The sequence below is a fragment of the Embiotoca jacksoni genome, unplaced genomic scaffold (genome assembly GCF_022577435.1).
Source record: "Embiotoca jacksoni isolate LCO1_2020_lvr unplaced genomic scaffold, fEmbJac1.0.p SCAF_1, whole genome shotgun sequence".
NCBI lineage: Eukaryota > Metazoa > Chordata > Actinopteri > Embiotocidae > Embiotoca > Embiotoca jacksoni.
Genome location: NW_027185229.1, coordinates 19,219,989 through 19,243,475, shown reverse-complemented (window position 1 = coordinate 19,243,475; position 23,487 = coordinate 19,219,989). Strand labels below are relative to the sequence as shown.

Sequence of the window (23,487 nt, the reverse complement as noted above, 5' to 3'; positions counted from 1 at the left end):
TGCCTTATGCAATGTCGAAATGTACAGCATTTATGTCTCTATGTTTAGCTATTTGGAGGGAATGCATCTCAAATCTTTCATTCACAAAAAAAACATATTGCAGCTGTCGCAGTTGTCACTGTCGCACCTGATCATAGTAAAGTGTGCATTCTTGCGCAAGATTAAAACAACACATATTCACAAACGTACAGAGGAGAGGAAATGGAGCGCTGAAAATATGATAGCCTATAGAAAGAAGGCGAGGGGGGCAGAGGAGAGAGTGATACAGAGTGAGTGAGAGGAAAGTGGAGGCTTTGGGAAGTACAAAGACTCCTGTAGGACTGCGCTGGCCTGAGGGCTAGCCTGCCTGGAGAGCTGATAGGAGCCCCTTCTGTTCCATTCCCAGCGCCAGCGCCAACACACCCCACTCCACAAATACTCTTAATCTGCGCAATACTGGATTAGTTCCTCTGTCACCGATACCTCCCCGTTCTGCCCAAATCAAAATGCCCCCAAGATGTACCTTTAAGTTAGGCAGAGGTCACCGGGGCAGACAGGGAAAAATGAGCACTCCAAATGTCTGTAAGTTATCTGAGTGCTGCAGAATAGCATTGTGCACCTTAGCAGATCTGCCTGACTGATATTCGCTCCAGCAGAGAACGATTAAAGATCCACAATGATGACACTGAATTTCAGATCAATATTTGAAGGCCAGTCCTGAGGGTGTGATTACAGGAAGAGAGCAGTGTTTAATTCTGTGACCCAGAAGTCACAAAGATCCAGTGTCTGGAAAGTATCTGACTTTGGGAACAGCCAAAATATGAAATAGGCTTAATATTTAATTGATATAAAATGCAGAAAAAATTGAGAGATTTAGTTTAATAACTTGTTAAATAAAACTGTAATTTTTATTGGCTCTAAACCTTTAAAAGAAAACAAAATCTGAAACTTAATAACTTTAAATAAAACAAAAATGAAGGAGGTAAATACCCAATGAAAATATCAGGGAACCCCCTCTTTCCCTCCCTCCCCAAGTCAGTCGACTCCTGCTCCCACACCGTCCCACCCTTCCCCCATCCCTCACATGAGAGGGCCGGCCCAGCGGGCAGCAAGGCCCCTCATCTGAGCAGACAAAATGACTATTTAAAAATAACAGTGATTGCATAAATTGAATTAAAGCGTTTTGGTCACGGTGGAGGTGGCGCGAGGGGTGGCGTGGGGCCGCAGCAGACAGCCGGGATGGTGGCAGGCAGCAGATGACGGGCTCTGGCCTGCATGCCACTGCGTTAATTGGCTGCGGCACATTAATAAAAACTGAAAAGTGTCTTCCACTCGCACCATAGGATGAAGAGACAGAGGCAGAATGAGAGGTAGAATTTGAGGAGGGGGTTGTGCTGGAGGGAGAGAAATGGGCCTTTGAAGAATGTAATGCTTATAGGGGGGCTGGGGTGGGGTGGGCTGCTAATTGTGTTCAATTAAGTGGCTGATTGGCACTGACAGAATCTGGGCATTGACAAGTCAGGCACAGATGAGGACGATTAGCGGGCACTGGAACAAGCTGTCACTCCTCACAACATGTTAGCCATCCCGTGTCTCTTCTCTCTGCGCTCCGTGAGGTTGTTCACACATACAAAAGAAGCTTAAATGAGCAGAAATGGAAGATAATTCACATTTATTTCCGAGGTTGTCCGCACTTCCTCTGTGTCTCTTTGCAAATTTTCATTAAGCTAAACCCTTTCTAAAATTTCTGCTCATGCTGGCCTCGGCGTTCAGGAAAGCACAGCTGCTCAAGCTGGAGGAAGGTCCCCCTCCCTCCTAAACATCCCACAGTATAAGCTATAAACTTGGCCCCGCACTAACCAGAGGTTAATATGCCGTCTATTGGACTGCAATTGGAGAACGTGTGGGGAGCAATCCTCTATTCTCTGCTAGTGATATGCTTGAGTAACTATGGGATGGATTCAGCCACTGGGAACAAGAGAGGCCCCTTCTAAGCGTGCACATACACAGGCGCGCACACACACACACACACACACACACACACACACACGCACACACGCACACACACACACACACACACACACACACACACACACACACACACACACACACACACACACAGACTTCAACTCTCTGCACCTTGCACCAACGCCTCTTCTAAATTAAACGGCAGATTTTCTGATTCCAGGAGAGTGGTTTCAGCATGGGCCTGTGTGTGCGAGAGAGAGAGAGCAGCTCCTGGAGGAAAGCGAGGCGGATCGAGGGAGTGAAGGAGAAAAAAGCGGGGGGAGCAAGAAGGAGGAGTGGGGGTTGTTTGCTAAAAACAGCAGGGGCCAGGTCTAGTGAAAAATGTCAGGTCAAATTGTTCTTGACAGTGTTAATATCTGCACCTCATAGCCATAATTACATGTAAATAAATAGTGAAATAGCTCTCAGCTGGAGACTGAGAGGGTAGAGCTGCTGCATGAGACAACCAGCTGAGGACCCAACGTCCTCCCATATTCTCATCTTATTGTCAAGGAGGAGAGAGAAACAGACACATGCAGTGAAGCTTACTGGAAATAGATAGCCATATTTTTCTTTTTTTTCTTTTACAAAGGCTAAGAAAACTGTGAGTGTTGGATAAACTTTGCGAAGGGGTCACAGGTGTGAGTCCACAGTGACGGAGAAGTCAAGAGAGTGAAGAAGCCAGTGAGGGGCATGCAGAAAGAAACAGAAGGAAGGAGAGACCAAATGGGTGAGAGAACAAGTCAGAGAGTATTAATCACAGCTATGCACCTGTCAGAGTGGCATCTGGAACTAACAGGAACCACATGCAGCTAGACAACATCCCGAACCTCCAGCTAGCAGGGCAGGTTCACAGCCCTCCTGCTTCCCCAGCCATCTCATAACCCCCTGCACCCTGACCCTCGACCCTGAAGAGAGAGGTCACCCAGCGTACGGCCCACAGACACTTCACCTGTCCAGCAGCCTGCTACTACACATTACATTTCATTATTATTATTATTATTATTATTATTATTATTATTATTATGGTACAAGTCACCTTCAAATTATGTGTGTATGAGGAAGGAAATCTCCGCAGATGAGCATGTGACTCTGTGTATGCCTGTGTGTAATAGGTATTTTAGATAGGATCGATGTCTGTGCCTATACTTTAATAAAGGCAGGAGCACTCTCCACCTTATAGGCATTTCAACTGCGTGGGACACACAGCATGTGAATCAGTCTCAGTCATTTTCCTCCTTAAATCCCCATCTTCTAGGATTTACTGAAATTCATATTGGCTGCCTCTGCAAGATAAATGTAAATCACATTCCCTTATATTTACTATTTATCAGGATGCAGCAGCTCACTTTCAGCAGGAAATATCTCTCACCCGCACACAAACACCCTTGCATTTAAATAGCATTTTTATTGTCCGCCGTAGCCTTTCATCTGGGCGTAGGGAGAAGAGCTGCCTCTCCAGGGGAGAGAGTTGGAGCAAGAGAGGAAGGTGGGGAGAGGGAGAGAGAGAGAGAGAGAGAGCAAAGCACTATTGGCAAGGCATCATTGGATGACAACAAGCCAAATGGAGGAAAGGAAGGTTGGTAGGTGAAAAATAGATTATGAATACACCAGGCTCCAACCAAAAATATTTTGGAATGAAAAAGAAAATGGCTGCAACTGGGTTGCTCGAGAGACTTAAAAGATGGAGTGAGCAACAAATGGCTCAGGTATGCAGAGGCTAGAGAGCTGCAGTACTGTCTCTACTACTAGAGGAAGCGGTAAACCCACAGCTGTGACCATGACGTGCTGTGTTTCGTTTCCTAAAAGTATCATGAAGCTTCACGTTTAGACTGAGAGAGAAAATCATTAGTTATGTCATACACTGTACCAGCTATACAGATACAAGTGTCTGCAAGCGGCCAAAATAAAACCATAAAGGCCAATGCACGACAACCGCAGTGCACGCAAAGATATATTTCTGGTGTCACGGAGGGAAAATCTTTCCTCAGAGTTCAAAAGTGTTGCAAAACAACAGCAAACACTAATAATCTGTGCAGAAACAGTATAGCCAGTGGATATGATTTACAGTCCCTGGATTTTCTTGGCAACTGCCAACAGCAGGTCTCTTTTTTCTGAAAGCCTCTTACATCTTTTTTTATACTTGCCAAATTGAAACAGTATTTGTTTTAATGGGAGTTCTAATTAACCAGTATGTATTCCCCCACTTGCTCTGCGAGTGGCTGAGCTATGAATGCAGGCTATGTGCTCATCCCCTTTGATTTGTTGTCAGTGGAGCCTGCCAGCTGACACAGTGCCCGGTGAGAGGCTTAATGCCCAAGTTTTAATAATGTGGGGGACTACATGAATCTCCCCCTCTCATTGGTATTCAGGTGCAGAATGTCTTGTTAGAAGTCAGGGAGGGAGGCGGAATGAAGCCAGAGCTCCAGATTGTTCCGTACATTTTCCCCTCTCCATTTTTTTTTTTGGCAACGGCAGAGCTTGCTTCTTAAAAATAATTCATCCCATTTTTAAAAGAAGCGTCTGCGCTAGCTAATGGAAGAGCAGCAGCACAGTTTGGAGTCTCCCCTGGCTTATCTCTCTCAGACAGTTGTGGGGAGTCGCTGGTGAGCATGGTGTCAGCGTGCGTGGTACGGTGCAGCGCCGCGCGGGCAGGCAGGCCTGGGGACACAGATCAAAGGGAGGCAGGGGTGAGAGCCGCTCTGCCTCTGATCCCGTGTACGTGTGTGTGTGTGTGTGTGTGTGTGTGTGTGTGTGTCTGTGTGTCTGTGTGTCTGTATGTGTGGAGGCCCGGCCCACTCACACAGCCCAAAGGCCCTCCTCGGATACACACACACACACACACACACACACACACACACACACACACACACACACACACACGCACACACACGCACGCACACACACACATACACACACACACACACACACACACACACACACACACACACACACACACAGACATACATCCTTGTCATTCCAAAACACACAACACTTTGACAAAACTGCAAAACAGAAAAAAAAAAAGTTCCTCACAAAACTTTGTGAACTTCCTTCATCAAAACAGAAATAAAATCTCTATCCACCATACCTATCGAGTTCACAGACTTCCCACTCGCCCTATCACACCTCCTTATCGTAAGAAGATACCGGCGAACAACCCACAACAGCTCTGCATGCATTTCCCACTTTTATTCAGCTAGAGAAATGCACTCTGCTCTTTTTATTCCCTGATGTCAATATTTCGAGAAATTTCTCTGAGGAGTGAAGCCCAAGTTATGCCAATCAGCTCCTCGCGTGGCTTCAGCTCTCGAGTGAGAGCAGTTGTTTTCTTTCCTCTCCCAGCAGGTGTCCCTGTCATGCAATAATGAGGAATTCAGCCCAAATGTCTCCACACAAATGCAATGAATACTGCTTTAAAGAATCCTTTCCCTTACAGCTTCATATTACTTATGGGAAATATACTGTGCTCTTCAGAGATAATGCAATATTGCCTGTCAAAGCATGACCTCTTCAAGCTGTCTCTCCAAAACCAATTTTTGTTTTTTAGTCTGTAAAATGTAAATTTTAAATATCATAACGTTGATTTAAAAGGTCAAGACGAAGGCAATATTTAATATGAAAAAGACTGGGGGAAAAAGGCAGGCGTAAAGCTTAAAACTTCAGGTAAAGATGGCTAAAAATACTGGAATGCCTGTCCTCCGTGCCCTTGCCTTTCCTATTTTCCAACACCTGCTGTGCCACTAAATGAAACAAGACCAACAACAAAACACACTTCTGGTTTCATACCTTTTGCCCAGCCATGCACAGCTTCATTCTCCCAAACCCTAATATACTGCCTCCCTCAACCAGCCAAACATGCTGTAGATCCCACAATGACAGCAACCAGTTTGAGTGTGGATGGCTTTTCCACTGCCTGTAATGGGAAAATGTGTGCTGTCGGGATAGGTTATGGGATTGGGATGGACGCGAGCTCCTGTCGGGACTGCTGAACGCTGCAGGATTCCATTACAGACTTGGCACCTCGCCACTGCAGCCCATTTACTGCGAATCAGAGAATTTTTGTCAATCTTTACAGCAACCGCAAGGCCATCAATGCCAGACACTTGAAGAAATAGCTTGCACATACCAATGCACAAGCATATCTCCCGCAAACAGATGCTGTCTGTAACTTACAATATCAAATTCTCATTTCCATCTCGATAGAGAGTCTCTTTGTGTTGCCCTTTTTCCATTACAGGGAAGGAATACCAGGAAAGAAACATTATAAATAAATGGAGAGGTGTAGAATGTCTTGATCATTTTCAAAGCTGAAACTGATCTGCTTTTTGATTTAAATTTGGTTAATTGGAATAAAAAAAACTAAAATCAAAGTCTGATGTGGGCAAGTTAAACTGGTGGCTTATTGTGTGAGTTTTCCGTGTTGTGAGTTTTATGTGGATAGCTGCGTGCTTGTGAAGTGAGAAGGGGAGAAAGAGATGGGGGCTGCCCAGCACAGCAGGATGCTGCACCAGAGAGTGAACTCTGATTCTGCTGTCAGTGGGAACATTCATCTCCACGCTGAGAGACTGATAGGAATGCCACATAGCATTCTGCATGCATTCAATACAATTCACTTCAGTGCAAACAACTGTGCAGTCAAAACATCCCCACTATATGCATATGTCTCCCTTAGAAAATACTAAATCCACATTTTGACTTCTAAAGAAATAAATGAGTAAAAAGAAAAAAAAAGAAACACAAATAAAGTGCATTTTAGGTTGATCTTTAAAAAGACTTCCATCAAAACCACTTGATAGAGTAATTGAATACTGAAAATCCATGCTGTACAGTTGCCCAAAGGCTCCTGTCCTAATCCTCACTATGACAGGAAATGTTTAATATCCCAACACATTCTTGAATGCCTGTGAAGAGAGGGAGAGAAAGCGACAGTGTACCCCATGCCAGTATTAGAGAGAGCCATTAATGAAAAAAAAAAAAAACGACTCCATGTTCCTGGTGTTTTTCTGCAGGTTTGCAGTGAGAGCATTAGCAGTTAAAGCCCCTGTGCCACGATTAACAATCAAACACGCTGTGAGCCTCCATGTTATCCTCCGTCGCTCCAGCAGGAGAGAAAATCTCTTTTTTGTCACAAAATCCTTAATTCTTTCTTCTCTGAAGAAAGAGGGTAATACCAAGAATGTTTCCAATCTGCTTTGAGAAATATTTGAAGAAAAAAAAAAAAACTCCCAATAAAACACGTGTGAACGACGGGGTAATTGTGGACAAATGCAGCATTGAAATTCATTTTCAACTCTTTACACACCATTTCAATCTTATTTTCTGCCTGTTAACCACATCTTGTTGGTGAGGGTGGGCAAGACTGGCCAGTATTGATGGGTAATTGTGTATAATTCACTCCGTACACACGATTTGCATCAATACAAATCATTTTTCATTCTGTGCTACTTAAGGCTCAACCCTCACCATAGAGTCGCATTTAAACGCTCATTAATGGAGGAGTCCAAAGAGGTTAACATCTTAAATCCAGCGCTTTTCAGAGGCAGGCCAAACAAACCTGCACATACAGCAGCATGCAATTAGATAACAAAGGGGAGAATTTGTAGAGGAGATATTTTCAGATCCTCTTTTGATTTAAACGTGAATTAGTAAATGTAGAAACCTATATACTCCCAGTATTTTTTTACAGCAAGAGGAGCAGGTGAAGTGACCAACAGATAAAGGGAACCGTATATGTAAGAGACCCTCTGTCACTCTGTACACAGAGCTGCCTGGAAATCATGCAGTAAAGAGATGAAGAAAAATCACACATAGCACTGCCGTCTTCCAGCTGCAGACAATTACGTGAAGAAGATTATGAGTCTACATTTATAAGCTTTAGCTAATTATTTCATCTGCATGTGTTCTCAGTGCGCTGTGCAGGATTTAGATGTCCCAGGAAAGTCGAAAACCGCTGTTTGGAGCAGCTTGAGTACTTGCGGTGTACTATCAAGATGAATTTTAATTTGTTGATGTTAATCCAATTGTTTTACAAATGTAGCAATTTAGAGTTGCTAAAATAAATCCAGGGCTTTGGAAGGCGAACATAAAAGCCCACACTGGCAGTTATTTTGCTGAACATGCTGTTTCTGAATTTTAATTTCAGTCAAATACAATTACTTATTCTGAACAGTGTGAGGAGGAGGAGGAGGAGGAGGAGGGGGGGAAGAAGGAGGAGGAGGAAGAGGAGGAGGGAGGTGGTAGACTGAGGACTGCTAACACTACCTATAGGGGAACATTACTTGTATGTACAGATATGTGAAGCTTGTTGGACTGACCTGTGGGGAGAGCCCGTTGCCGACAGAGTTCATGTGGTTGCTGGATGCCGAAGGGCTCATGAAAGTATCAGAGTAGCTGGAGAAACTGTGGCGATTGGACGACAGGCCATAAGCCGAGCTGCTGTCAGCGCTCAGACCTCCCTGGTGCATGGAGGATGGAGGCAGGGGTTGTGGTCTGTGCAATGTACTGCTGCCCTCTGACAAAAAATAAACAACACAGTGCAAAACTTAAGAACAAATCAAGGCAAAAATAATCTGTGCCCAAGAAAAATGCTCAAGTGGCCTCCAAATTTACACTCAGTAAGTCATAAGCCATACATTAAGTGTACTTTCTGCAAATCCATTAGAAAGTACAAACACATGTTTATGTATGAAAAGTGATGCAGAAATGACCTTTCCTCATAAGACTTGTTTCTGTTCTACTGTGACAAAGATGTGATTGTAAAGATAACTACTTGCTGCATGGTTTTTATATGCAGCACATGATTCATACAGAATTCATAACATTGTTAGCGTGAACATAAATTATGGATGGCATACCGTAAATGAACAGGACTAATGTAATCGTTTCTAAAATTGGATTAAACTCCAAGGAAGCAGTATAATGTATGGAGACATATTAGTTGGAGTGGGAGCAGAGTCAGTCTTACCCTGCGATAGCGTGGTGCTGGGGTAGCCGGACTCTTGGAGCTGGTATGTGGGTAAAGTTGGCATCCCTGTGGGTGGGAATCCTCCAGGAAGCAGGTGGTTGAAGGCTGCTAGCTGATTGGCCCCGGCCTGTTTACGCCACCGAGCCCGTCTGTTGCTGAACCACACCTGTGAGAGAGATATAAGTCTTAAAAAGAGGCACGGTTTCAAAGTAAAATGAGGTTTGCATTTTTATTTCCAGTTTTGAATGTTGAGTTCCTGGGTGTCTGAGGCTGTTCTGTCTTCCATTCACTGAAACTTCATTTGTGCTTGTATGAGCTTTTAGCCGCAGTCTGCTGGCTCCTGTCACCTGTGATTAATCTGCTGGTTGGTGTGAGTGGTGGTGCTGTTGGTAGTAGTTGAGCGTCTACAGTCCCCGTGGGAGCTGAGCTGTCCGTCCCTGTTGTTCTTAAGTGGCTGAGGCTGTGATCTGTGTAAACAGGCTGCTTTAAGCCCCCTTCACAGGGAAGAAGTCATTTAAAGGTCAGAGGTAGGCCACTAGCCTCATGCACCACACACCTCAAGTATGTTTGCAAAGCTACCAGATGCTCTGAGAGAGGCCATCGCTTTGCTGGAGACAGAGAGAAACACTAAGTGGTGTATCAGTATTGTGCTGTTTTAATGTGGCTGTTTTTAAAGCTTAAAAAGTCCTTTTAAATAGCGGGAAAAGTGTTTTAACTTCAGGCCTGAGACGCAGAGTTTGAGGTTACAAATAGCAAAATGCTCACAAATTGAGCAGCACCAAAGCGCAGACACACAATGTCAATTCCCTGAATGAAAAGGGGAAAAAATAGGACTCTTTTGAACGGCAAAGATTTACACATTTTAAAAAGGTTTCTGCTTCAACAAAACATGAATATAATCAGCCCCCTTTGAAAAGAGCCAGCAACCTGTTCCATTTAACCAAGACAAGGCCCTGGCTTCACTGTGTGCTAAGGGTTGAAGGACATTGATCTATGCCTCGCACAGGCAATTCATCAGAGTTTAATACACTGTCAGCGCAGTTCATCTACTGTTGTGTTTCAAACGGCCAGGGCTATTGTGAGAGCACATGAAAGAGGGGGACAAAAGCCCCTCCATACGCCACAGAGAACAGTGGACACAAAGAGGGGGCGTCCCTTTTAAACAGGTCTTAAAGAAGGACACTTTCAAGGGGACTTACACAGCGACATACTCACTGCTTTTTGGGGGCTGCCTCTTTTTGTACACACAAACATACATATAAACTCGTATAGGCCTACAAGGGATCTCAGCCCAACGGAGATCTTAATTTGAATGTGATTCTTTTCCCACACAGTCACGGCCTCTGCAAAGACCTGGTCAATGTTTTTGGGTTGTTTTTTTTGCCTATAGCTCAGTTTAATGGTGAGTGCTTACAAGGTAGAAAATAAGATGCAACAGGCGATGGCTGTTGTCGCTGCTTTAGAAACCTCAATTATACAACTGGAAAACCAACAGGAAATCTTTATCTCAAGCCCGATTGCTTCTAAAGACCCAGTTTGAGTCCCTCAATCAGCTATTCCAAAACAAATGTGATGTGTGGCTCCAGTGAAATTTCTGCTATTGGGATGTATTGGAGCGTGGTCCAAGGTCTGAACTAAGCTCCAACCGGGCCAGACAAACAGCTGCCTGGCCCAAGGGGAGGGGAACGGGGGGGCGAGCACACCCCTTCTTCCTTCCACACACTCCCAATCACCCCACCCCGCAGTGCCACTTCACCTCCGACCTCATCCACTCACCCCACCCCTCTTTTATGTTCACTTTAACTTCCTTTTTTCTTTTTCATCCAAGCTTAGGAAGGAGGTGCTCCATCTTGGCAGACCCAGAACACCTAAATGTTTAAGTCACTTCTTGCTTTCGCCATTTTCCTTTTTTTCGGTGTTGCAGTTTCACTTCCTTTCACTGCAATTTCCTTCTCCAAACTGTATTAATGATACTCACAAGTATTAATGGTCTTCATTTCTGGTACTTCAGGTTATTGTGTCCTAATTTTAGCCGTGAACTGTGTCTGTCAAGTAATATTTAGCCATAAAATGTTTAATCATGCTCTAGTTGCTATGGTAAGATGGTATTCTATTGCAAACATGGTTATATATATATATATATATATATAAAAAAAAAAAAAAAAAACCATAAAAAGTCAGTTTTTAGTTGATTCATTCAATGTCAACATTTTGTGACTTGGTGGATTCATTCAACAATGTTTCTTTTTTTATGTTGATAAAAAAAAAAGCAATCCTGCCTATGCAGGGTTTCTTTCAAAATGTATTTGCTGTTGCAAATCAGAACTACAGAAAGGTTATTTTTGAGGTCAAATCACAATCAGAAAATCTCACATAAAAGAAAGTCTTGAGTATCATCATAATTCATTGGAATTTGTTGTATTTTTAGGATATGCACAAGACTTGCTGCAATGTCCTTCGCTAAAATGACCTTAACTACCAAACAGGCTGCAGCTCTGTTAACATGCAATGGGTGCAGTGCGTCCACTTTAATATACAGGACAGGAGAGGAGCATGTGTCATAGACTGAGTGGCTTTCTCCAACAATCATCGGGCTCTCAGCACAGAATGGGATAAACATGTACTCAAGTGGCGATGCACATGCGTGCCATTGCCCATGTACGCTATCATGCGCATGCATACATTACTAGCACAGTCTTATACAGGCACACATTCACTTTCACTCGGACTAACAACAACAGCCTGAAGCTGAGGATTTGAGGCTGCGCTCTGGAACCTGATCACAAAGTCACCTTGGACCACAGATTCTCCTCTGCTCTCCCCAATCCGGTTTAATTCTCTGCAGTACAGAGAGCTCCTCCATGTCTCCCATATCAACCTACAAGTGTGCAGACGAATTCACGTGGCTCACTTCCGTTTCGTCTTCACGGACTAAAAGGTTTCCCTGCATCTAGTGTACTTGGATAGGGTTGCGCTGCATCTCTGGAGAAAGTTTTTGGGAGGGTCGGATAGCCGAGCAGGAACCCATCTTATAAAAGCCAAGCTTGAGAAACACAAGAGGAGGAAGACATAGTTGGATGGGAGTGAGCGTTGTTGTAGCGGATCGGCTGCAGATACCAACCTCAAACCTGCAATCAGCACAGTCCGTGCCGCGACACAGTTTAAGCCCCCAGTTCGTGTTTAGCTGCGTGCATCGCTTCATTGCCTTTAATCTTCCATTCTCTGTTAGCCAACAGAATTGATTCCTTGCGATCAAGTGGCATTTTGCATTTTTCTTATCGCCGATCAAGTGATAATACGCACTCACACTGACATTGTAAAGGCGTGACACTGCACTGCAGTAGAAACCTCTCTGCGTGTTGTTTCCCTTTAAATAGGATCACTCGTATTTCAGAATTCCCCGTTTGTACAATCCTCCATGAATTATTTTGTCAAAGACAAGTGCTGAATATGTGACGCCTTTCAGGAGCCAATTTGCAACATTCGGTAGATGAATACCAAGAGCTGAGATAATGACAAAACAAAATGTGCTGCTGACTTCATATCCACAAAAACACAGGGGTGATGCAACCAGCTTCAACATACAAATCCTCTTCTGTCTCATACCACGCAATACCCCCCCCCCCTCTTCTCCTCCCCCCTCACACCTCCTCCACTTTCCTTCCCCTCTTCTTTCCCCTCACTCGCTCGCTCTCTCTCTCTGATTCCCTCCCTGCTTGCCTTCCAGACTGGCACTATGCTAATTAAAGTAGCTAGGAGTGTGAATTTGTGAGGAGAGTGGGATTAGCTTGATAAGTATCAGGAGTACAGAAGCACTGTACCAAAGTCATTTAAATTCTAATAATAAGAAACTGTTAGAACATTCACAGTGATGCATTGCAACAATTTCTCCCCTACAATCTACACAAATCCTATTTATTCCTTTATGAAAAATAAACCCATACTGGCGGGAATACAGCTGCCTGTTGGGTTTGGTTGCTGCCACTCGGCTCCATTGTGATTGCTGCTGAAACATGACTGATAGCGCAACAATCAGACAACTGTGTGTTACCTCCTTACGCCTCCCCATTAGATTATATTTCCACTCGCTATTTTGAAAACTTGCTCAAAAGCGTCAGGATGAGGTTGAATTCAGCTGTCCTGCTCTGTCGCATAAAGGCCAGCAATCAAGCTCCATATAGGCCTTTTCCCCGTGCTCGTTCCATGCATCGACAGGCCAGCACAAGCCACGGATAAAGAGAGAAACTTTTTACCAAATTGATTTGCACGCTTCGTAAAAAGCAGTGCTTATACCTTATTAGATTCCACTAACTGTAATAGCTACATGCAGAATGTTTATTGGTAATGAAAGAGGACCTATGTGACAGGTTTGGTAAAGCGAGCCGGCAGCGGCATGCTGAGATGATGAGCCACAGACGAGACGCAGGAGTCAGTCTCTTTTAAAACTTCAGCCTAAACAGAAGAGAATGTATCTTGCTTCGTCTGTGGGAGCTGATTTACAGCAGCCTGCTGCCTATTGCCTGCACATCCCCATCCTCTCTTTGGTGCGTCCCCCCCCCCCACCCGGTCCACTCCTCGGAGGGAACGGATACAAATGATGCTCTCATGGAGTGGCTCTGCTGCCTGCTCCTGTTAGAACTGAGGGGTTATCAGATGGAAAGTGGCAGAGCAGTGGAGGATATATTGAAGGTAGACTTGGCAGTATCCCCTCCTACTGAGACAGCCTGGAACTAATTGCTGAGAGATATGGATCATATCCCTCAATTTGTCAGTTGGGGTGATAAAACCATTGCAGGGCTCGTGGTGGCGAAGAAGCGCTGGTAGCTCCGCGGAGAAGGGCAACGGGGCTGATAAAGATAGATGGCGAAATGGTCTTAAAATGGCAGGCAAGGGCATACACGAGGGAGTTAGCTCTGTTTATGAGTTTAGGTTGTGAGTCAGCGCTAAGCCAAACACTCATCACTTCCACGAGAGTCTAGCAGTTTAATTTACAGCACAGCTTTGAGCCGGCGCAGCCATGTTTGCGGAGGTGCTCGCCGCACGAGAACAGTTTACCTCCGCACCCAACCTAAAAACTACTTTCCACATTATCACCATGTTTAATGACAAACGGATAACAGTGAACCATGACAGCTGACACAAATTCAAGTTAAAATATGAGTCTGTGAAACCCCCCTCCGACAACCCCTACCCATAGTTTCTTACTTGGCCCTCAAACATCGGTTAGTCTCTGAACGACATCTGGAAGATGCGTCATTGCAGCTGTGCTGGAGAAGCTTTGCTCTCAGGCCAAAGGGTCTCCTTTCTCCTGCCCTGTGATGGGCCATTTGGGCAACTATGTGAAAGCCCAGCTGGTGGACATTTTTTAAGATCGCAGTGAAACAAATAACACGCCAGTGCTTTTACACTGAAACATTTTCTCACTTTTATATTTATTATCTAACCGTTTCAGTAGTCTTTACCAGACAAAGACTATCATACTTGTGAGAAAAAAAAAGTTATTGTTATAGAACATCTTCTTTGACACATGCTCACCAAACTGCAGCACAACTGTGGACATTATTTATTTTGACTACCCGAGCCCCTTTCTTTGTAACCTTCTCAGAAAATTAAGTTTGAGTTGACCTTTTGGGACTTTCAAAGCCTCAAAGAATTAGATTATGAGGAAAACAGCATTAACAAATTATAGCCATGACTCAAATTCCTCAGGTTTTCACATGACATCATTTAAGTCTATTATCTAACAGCAAAGAGCCGGCAGTCACTCCGGTTTATTTCTTCTCTTGCTGTCTTGTTTAGACATTTTTGAAATGCTCCATAACTACACAGGTGTTAATGAATTTGTATTTTAAACCCAAATAACTGTTGTCCATGATGACTTTGGTATGCACTACACAATGTATATGTACAAGGCCGTTATCACAAATGTATATATAAAGCAGTTGCGTGTCTATATTCATTAGATTATGATTATTTCTAAGTCAATTTACAAAATGCAGAATTGAATTTACTTTCTAAATCAATATTATCAAAATGTGTCACAGCACATTTTCTATAAAAAAAAATAATTTTATAGGTATAAAAAATAATTTTATACCTTTGACCTCTTTATTTATTTCTCATACACTAAAAACACAAAACCAAAAAACACACAACTATATTGCTTCATAAGAGCCGTGAGATAAATATCTCCTTCCCTGAGTGAGGCATTAAATACTCCGACATATTGGACATCCATGCGCGTTGGGGGGTTTCAAGATGGACAAAGACATGTGTGGAATCAGTTACCCAAACTGCATGTTTGTAGTGTGATGAACAGTTAGCATGCGGTGTGGAGTTTGGGGAGGGAGGGAGGGAGAGGTTGGGGGAGGGGGGGTTAGAGCGAGTGTGAACGACTGTGGTAAGAAGAGAGGGGTGCCCCAGACTTTTTTTTTTTTTTTTTTTTTTTTTTTTTTACTCGTGGCTGATTGATTAATGTTGTTGTCGGGGCACAGGGTCCCTGGAGAGGATGAAGAACCCTGTGTGATATGTGAAGGGTTTTACAAGCAGCGGCGAGCTTGAAAGTGATGGGATGAGATCCTGGCCAAAGGCCGAAATGAGAAATCCATCAGGAATGCATTCCCTTTCTCTCCTCTCCTCTTTTTTTTTTTTTTCTCTCTCTCTCCGTCTTTGGAAGAACAGCTGCTGCTATAACTCTGCTGTACATATCTCCCTTCAATCTCACACACAACTGTAGGGCACTCAGGCTGTCAGGGTCTGAGGTGTGAGTGTATGTGTGTGTGTGTGTGTGTGTGTGGGGGGGGGGGGGGGGTAGGGGGGGGGTGGCATCTCTGTCAAACTACTTGAACATGAAGGACAGGAGTAGACAGTGAGCTCCTTTACATTCCCAGTGAAGTATGATAAAAAGGACAACATGGTCCTGATGGATGAATCTTTAATTGCCATGATATAAAAGAAAGAAAATGTTGTTAGGTTTTCAGATGTTTTTTTTCCAGTTTGTTTTGGGGGAATTGTGATATTTGTTGTTCGTGCAGCACAGACAGCGGTGGAGTTTCTATAACAGGCTGAGTGTCAGCACTGAGCTGCTGCAGCACACTGATGTTAACAGATGGAGTTTTTACAGTTAGCAAAGATAAATGTCAATTACAGCAATTACACGTGCACTTAAAGGATCAGTTCACCCAAGTTAGAAGGAAACTAAATATTTCTCTGCTTACATTCAGTGGTTTGAAGTCATGCAGATAGTTTTGACTGAGTGTTTGAAATACTTTTACTTAGTTGAGTTTTGTTTGTGGTGTTTACAGTGTTAAAAATCGCATCAATGCAACAACTTTTTACTTCACATAGTCCCCATAAAAACAATTTAAAGCATGAGTTATCCAAAATAGGAGTTTCATTGCCTCTGGAAAGAGATGTTGCTGGTTGCTCGCCCACAAAACATGGCGTGTTAAGCAAAATCATTCTTCATGGCTCGGTACTACCAGAGAAAGTTTTTATGCAAGCATAGTACAGGGCAACGTGTGCACTCATTAATCTGTGTACTGCAAGTGTTTGTCTAACCTGTACTCTCGCCTCTGTGAGTTTTGTCCTCTGAGCCAGCTCCTCTCTGGTGTAGATGTCAGGGTAATGTGTCCGTTCAAAAGCCTTCTCCAGCTCTTCCAGCTGCTCAGCGGTGAAGGTGGTGCGGCTGCGCCTCTGCTTCCTCTTCAGAGGCAAGTCGGGCTCCGAATCTATATCTGAGCCATCGTCTGTGCGGTTACCTGGGGTGAAAAGAGAAAAGAAAAAGGGCCATCTGTATGATCATGTAATAAAAATGAGTTAGGAAGTCTTTTATGTGAATTAACTGAGTTTTTTTTTTTGTAGAGAATGGAAACAAAAACGAGCTGAATCTGATCACAAACTCGGTCTAAAAGCGAATACTGGAATTTAAAAAGAGCCTCTTTTGTTGATTTAGCGAGGAGGCTTGGCATCATAGAGGATTCAAATGACAGCTATTCCTCTCTCAATATACAACTGGGAGAATATTATCTTAATCTGTGGATATTTATTTAATATAGAAGAGGCCCTGATATACAATCCTGCCTCTGAGAGGGGCCCCAGAGGCTGTGACGGCAGAGAGCTGAGGGGGTGTTGGTGGGTAGAGGGGTTAATCTGCACAGGCCACCTTGCTGCTCCTCACCCTGCTTTTCTCTGTCATTGGCCCAGGGCACCCAGCTCATCCACAGTACAGCCAAAGTGTATAAAATAGAACACAATATCACACCAAAACCATTCAGTCCCATGTGTTTCCATCTGCTGTCATTAAATGAATTAGAACATATTTTACATTACTTTTTAGGCATTCAACTAAGATGAATTTTTGCTCGAGGAATATAGATACAGCACAAAGCTGTACAATCCAGGCCGACAGGGAAATTTTTGACAGCAAATACGCATTACCATTGCACATTACCATTATAACTGAATTTAGAAAATTGCATCATTTTCACCTCCTCTGCATGTCTATTCAAACTCCATGGCCCTTTTCATTTCATGTCATAAAATTCATATTTTCATAATTTCCTCATTGAGACATTGACAAGGCGGCGTGATGTGCCAGTGTTGCTCCAGGCCTATTTGGATTGCATCATGCACAGTCCAGAAAGTGTGGGAGAGGGAAAATAAAGGAAGATATTGAAGAAGAGGGTGCATGAAGAGATTTCTGCTTCTGACAGGGACCCTTCGCTATTCAGCTCAAACCAAAACTATAATGCTCACCTGAGTGTCTCGTCTGAGTCGAATTCATTGTTTTATGGCTCCGGTCTCTGTTTATAGCTCACTCCAGTCAAATCTTTCAACATAAGTGGACAAAAGAATACTCAAACCTAGCCTCCAAATAACAACTGTGAGAACAAAAGAGCAACAGAGCTGGCGGAGTCTCAAGGCCAGCTCCAGAGTTTAATTAAACAAGGAATTATGGGATTATATGGAGACTATCATTACAGGCCACTCTATGAGTCTTCGACGAACATTTTTTGTCCCCCTGAGCTCATGCTCAATGATTCTCTGCGGATTACATGTGGCCGCAGGACATGAGGCCGCATTCATTAAATCAATTCTTCAGTCTTATCCTTTTTAATAAAGATTGATTTTTGAAGCACAAGCTCACTCAGCTGCAGAACACCCTTGAACATACAAAGTTGAATATGTACATACACCACATATCCCTTTGTTGGTTTTCATGAGGATGCGTATATCCATTTGCCCGGTAACTTGCCATGACGACACTTGAGACCAGACCGGCAGTCTGCAGATCACTTTCCAAAGTCACCCCTCTGTGTCCTACAGGAAGACGCCGGGGCCGACACATACTCAAGGGGTTCTGAGAGAGACACCAAAGTCTTCTCCTCCTCAAATTATTTTCATGTCCTCCCCTTTGTTTGAGGCGCTTTCATCGACTTTATTTTCCCAGTAAACTGCCGTGGCAATCAGTGTCACATTTAGCATGCTACCAGGCTAATGACTGATAAACCTCAACAGACAATAGCTCGTACTGCTGCTCGTCATTAAGCCCCGCAGAGCCAACACATCTGCTCTTGTACATGAACCAGAAGCACAAGGTCAACGGCCCTGCCTGTAATGAGTAAGGGAAAATAGAACGTGGCACACACTCCATGGGGCCAACTGGGATTGGGGTTGGACGTAAAACTCATCTATATGCTGACTGTATTTGGCGAGTGGGAGACAGAAAATATCTCAAAACACATGGCTGCTGCTCTCCATGCTGATGTAAGACAGAGCCTCAATACGCATCAGTAAACACAAGCAAGTATAAAGACGGAAAACAATTACTTTTCAGGCAGTTTTCTGGACAAAATCACTTTAAAATCTAAATCACTTGTCTCTTTTTTTTTCCCCTCATCACTTACTTGCAAATGGGAACAGTAAAAGACAAAATAAGACTGAAGAAAATCCCTGCAGGGCTGTCAAGGTCAATTCCTTTAATGGTCTGCTCGGCACAAAAAGGTACATTCTGATTAGACCTCTGCATAATACGACTGCTGTAATTTCCATTCAAAGGTTCATGGGATATTGATAAACCACTCATGCCTTGTCTCATTACTTATCGTCCAATTAGAATCTAATTATGTGCCATCCAGTGGGCATGATTAGTGCCGTGTACTCTCCTCCAGGGGCCCTCAGAGGTTTCACCTCAATATTGATTTAAAATTGTGCCCATTATAAATAGGAATTAATCAGGTTTAGACTCCGCTTTTTCAAGGTAAATGCTTGATTAAGATTATAAATAACAATGGATACGGTGTACGTAAAAAGCTACCTTAACTCACGTTTTAATGGATGTCATGACTTCTGAAAGAGATGGTTTCAATACAGAAGAGTTTAGAGATTTAACTGAAGAAGATCAATCAGCGGATCATTTAATTAATAATCCCCCCAAAAAATGATTGATCACTTCAAGAAGGAAAAAACTTCTTAATAATAAAAAAATAATTAAAATAATCCATACATTAGGGTATATTATAGAATACATACTAATTATCTTTGTGTACTACAGTTTTACAGCCAGTGTACACAAAATCAATGTAGTTAATGTCAACAGGAAGGGATGCAATTCATACAATCAGCTGTCAATCAATCTGTCCTTTTATAATTCACCTATATTTAAACTTCACAAAGATAGATAATTTTTTTTATCCAAACAATATTACTTTGCGTTGTTTGTTCCTGAAGTTGTTTCACAGTCATTGATAATTAGTTTGAAATGTTTTCCAAATGTGATAAGCTTTTCTTTCCTTCTCCAGTTTCTTTGTGCATTTAATTGTTGGAGAATAGTGTGCCTACTAAGAGTTAGGATGTAGTTTGACGTGGGGCCAAGCCACAGCAATAGGCGATCATTCTTTATCAAAATTTTCAAATATTGAAAACTGTTTAGGGAGCTATTTATGAGCCTCTCGAAAAAATAAAACAAAGTCAAATTTCAAAGTGTCTGAAGTGGAGAAACCCCCTATTATTACATAAACTATACACGGTGGTTAAACACACTCCCAATCAATATGTTGCAGTGACAATTGGTTAACTGTGTTTAATTATTGTGTAAAATTTCATAAAACAAAAGAACCCCGCAGATGTTGAGAACCACATAACATCCTTTCACTCCGGTGGGACTTTCCTTTAATGATGCTTTAAGTCTGACCAGGCCCTTTAGATAAAACCGAGTTCTTGCTCTTGAAGGACTCGAGCTTCTAGTTAATAGTTTTAAGGTTACTGTGAGGTTTAAAGTCTGCTCTCTCCCCTGACGCTCCTCTGCTGACCTTGCAGACAGACTACAGGCAGATGGGATCCTCATCACCCTGTTTCCTCAAAGCCCTGCTCCTCATGACGACCCCCCCTCCCCACCTACTCCTTCAGGACTCCGCATCTTCTCCATCTTCTCCCTCCAAGTCCTCCACCTTTACCCCTGAGACGCTGAGGTAATGCTGATTAAACAGACATCTGTCTACTCAAAACCAGCAATTAACCAAGTGATCTGTAAGGTTACAAGTTTACGATACGTAATAACGACAATAAACTTCATGTTCTACCAGGTGCTTGAAAAAAGTTGCCTAAATTTGTGCATCTGATACTTTGCGGTGGTTTTTATTGAAATACCAGACTCTTTGTCCTTTAAGTTAGTGTTAATCGTAAAGCTTTAGGAATTACAGCAAGAAAAACGTTTAAAAGGTATAAAAGCTCTATTCTGAAAACTGGTAAACTACTTAATTTCTATACTTTGACTTAGAAGAGAAATAATAGTGGAGAAAAAAAATACAAAATAACTAATTAAACATCAGCAGCATTACTTTTGATGTGCAAGTGCAAAAGATATTTACAGCTAAAAAATAAGACCGTCACCGTCAGAAACACAGTAGAGCAGGTGCTTCATCCCTCATCTCACCTGTGAGCAGTATTAGGCTAAAGTAGCACTCATCCTCGTCAGACTGTCTCTGATATCATAACCCATGGCCTCAATATCAGCCATACCTTTGCAAACTATCCAAGACAGAGGGACAAAAACAGACAGGGCTTTGGCAGTGCAGCATTAGCTCATAATGGCTCATTTTGAAAAGCATATTAGTTCCAGCATAATTACAATCAGGCCTCGCGCTCTGTGTTTTGCAGGCATTCACAGGACCAGCCTCTGAGCACCGAGTCACACCAGTTGACTGTGACTGACAGCAGATTTAGTTAAAAATGGTGTTTTTTCCTCCCTCTTTTTTTCCCACAGGACAAAAATAACACCGCGTCTTTTCTCCCTATTTATGTTGACTTGTTTATTTTGTGCCTACCTTTTGTCGTACTTGATACTGCAATTATACTTTTTGTCAGTCAGAGGGGGTGAATATCAAAAGGCCTAATTATGCAAACAGGCCTGTGATAAGAGGCATCTGCTTGAGATGGGATCTGCTATCTCTGACATGCATCTGTCTCTGTGCTGTCTTTGCTGCTCCAGGCCTGCATATAAACAACCCTGCCTGTCCCCAGGACTGCATGCGATTCAACCACCAACACTGGAGTGGAGGGATGTTTCGGGGGCGGGGGGGATCGTGCAGCAACATCAAATAACTAACAACTTCCCAATTTGCATTTCTCTGAGAATGGTGCGGCATCTCTGTTTAATGCACTTGCCTGTTCCTCCTAAAGGGGTTGCCAAGTTAAAGGAGCCATGTGATTCAAGGCATTTACCGAAGGATGTATCCGAGATAGGAACCTTATGTGAACACGAGATAGACGACAGCGATAACCATAACGGTATAAAGACAGATTCCCTATGAATAATCTTTTCCTGTAGTTATTTCCCCGCAACGTGAAAAACAAGTTCAACACTTTAAAAGTGAGCTTAGCCTCGTCACAGCTGCAATTTATTCACATTGGATTAAAATATTCAGATCAACATACCAAACAATTTGTAAAAAGTACTGTGTATGTGGCAAAATCAAGTTAACAGTTTACTTGGTTAGGTAACAAGCCAAAATGCATCATGAATTTCCTCTGGTTGTCGGTGAACTTCTCCGGGTCGCAATTTGACATTTAGTCGAAATTGACTCGGGATGAGATGTGTAACTTTACACAAAGACATTAAAAATCCGCCGTCTATCTTTAGATAAAATCACTCTCCGCTCACCTTTATGGACAGATGTCAGTGGTTTCAGTTTTGTCTCACGCCTATCATGTCAATTACTGGTTTATAGCAGGTGGCTGAGGGCCAAGGACACTTTCTCCCAAAATCTATTTCAAGTGGTAGGAAAGTGAAAAAGGAAAGCAGAAGTGTAGGAGAGCTCTAAAATATGTGCACAACTTGCGTAGAATTTACACGCATTTTATAACTTCAAACACGCTCAACGTCTAATAAATCTAGACAAGATCGCCCTGTTTTACGACCAAACACACGATCTCTCACGGCCACTGTCTCTCTGACAGTGTCTCGGTTACGTCGACATTCCTCAGGAAAATTCCAATACTTTTCTTCCCTTGTCTCTCTGACAGAATCACGCTCTTTAGAAAAGGAGTAGGGGGCTTGAAAAAGAGGAGAAAAAGGCAAGGGAGGAAGAAAGATGGGAGGCTCTATAATCTTTGGCTCTCACAACAAACAATTAGCCCCCTTCTCTCTGTTTGAGGTGGGGAGAGAAAGTGGGAGAGGGGGGGGGGGGAGCGTAAAAGAAAGCAGAGGAGACAGAGAGGGAGAAGCAGCGAGAGCGATGCTCTTTTATGGCTCTTGTCATATGGATGAAGGCGCAGCGCGTCCATGAGAGCGCACGCTCACCTTCAACAACAGGGCGTCCACTGGGCCTCCCGGCCTTTTCAGCCCAGAGAGACGAGCTCCTCAGGGGGCCATTAGAGCATGAATAGGGGCCTGACAGCCCTGTGCAGCTCCGCAGGGCATCCATAAACGCTGACATATTGACTCCCCATGCCTCTGCGCTGCCTGAGTGTGAAAGCGTGAAGGGCTCGAAGGGTGGGATTCTTTTTCTTTAATATACTGCTGACTAAAACTGGGATATTAGTGACAATATAAATGTTTGCTTTTGACTTTAAGACATACTCTATTTCTACATGAGGCAAATAGCATACTGTTTAAGTTTGTTGCTTTTGAAATATGAATTCTTCTTTTGAAAGACAGGTACTGATGAAGTTATTCGGAGAAATATCCTCCCATCAAACACTGCAAATATGCAGTTTTCATCAATTTACACAATGGAATACATGCATTTATCATGTCCTTTTCTTCTATGTCAGTTTTTAAGATCAAAGCCAGATTACAGAGGATCTAAGAGAACCACATGGACCCTTAAAGACTTCAGAGGATACAAAACGGGAACCTTGTTAGAAAGACTCCTGCCACCTCTTGCTTCCCCACTAAGACTGAGCTTTGCACCGGGTTTTCTCTTCTGTGGAGCAGAATGTCACCGCCTGAGCTCAAGTCTTTGCTAATTGAGGTCACAGCGAAAGTAATGAAATTAACAGAGAGCACAAGAAAGTAAAAGGGAGCCCATGGG

At 43.1% G+C, this 23,487-nt stretch overlaps 1 protein-coding gene across 2 annotated transcripts in view; it reads right to left on the bottom strand.

Annotated features, from left to right (window-relative positions):
* Positions 1–23,487, bottom strand: part of pax7a (paired box 7a) — a 46,099-nt gene that overhangs the window by 7,573 nt on the left and 15,039 nt on the right. For both annotated transcript variants that reach the window (XM_069145986.1, XM_069145998.1), the window contains exons 5-7: positions 16,514–16,713; positions 8,954–9,119; positions 8,304–8,500 (exon numbers count right to left, since the gene is read on the bottom strand). In XM_069145986.1, coding sequence (XP_069002087.1) covers positions 8,304–8,500; positions 8,954–9,119; positions 16,514–16,713 — 563 coding nt within the window. The remainder of the gene's footprint in view (positions 1–8,303; positions 8,501–8,953; positions 9,120–16,513; positions 16,714–23,487) is intronic.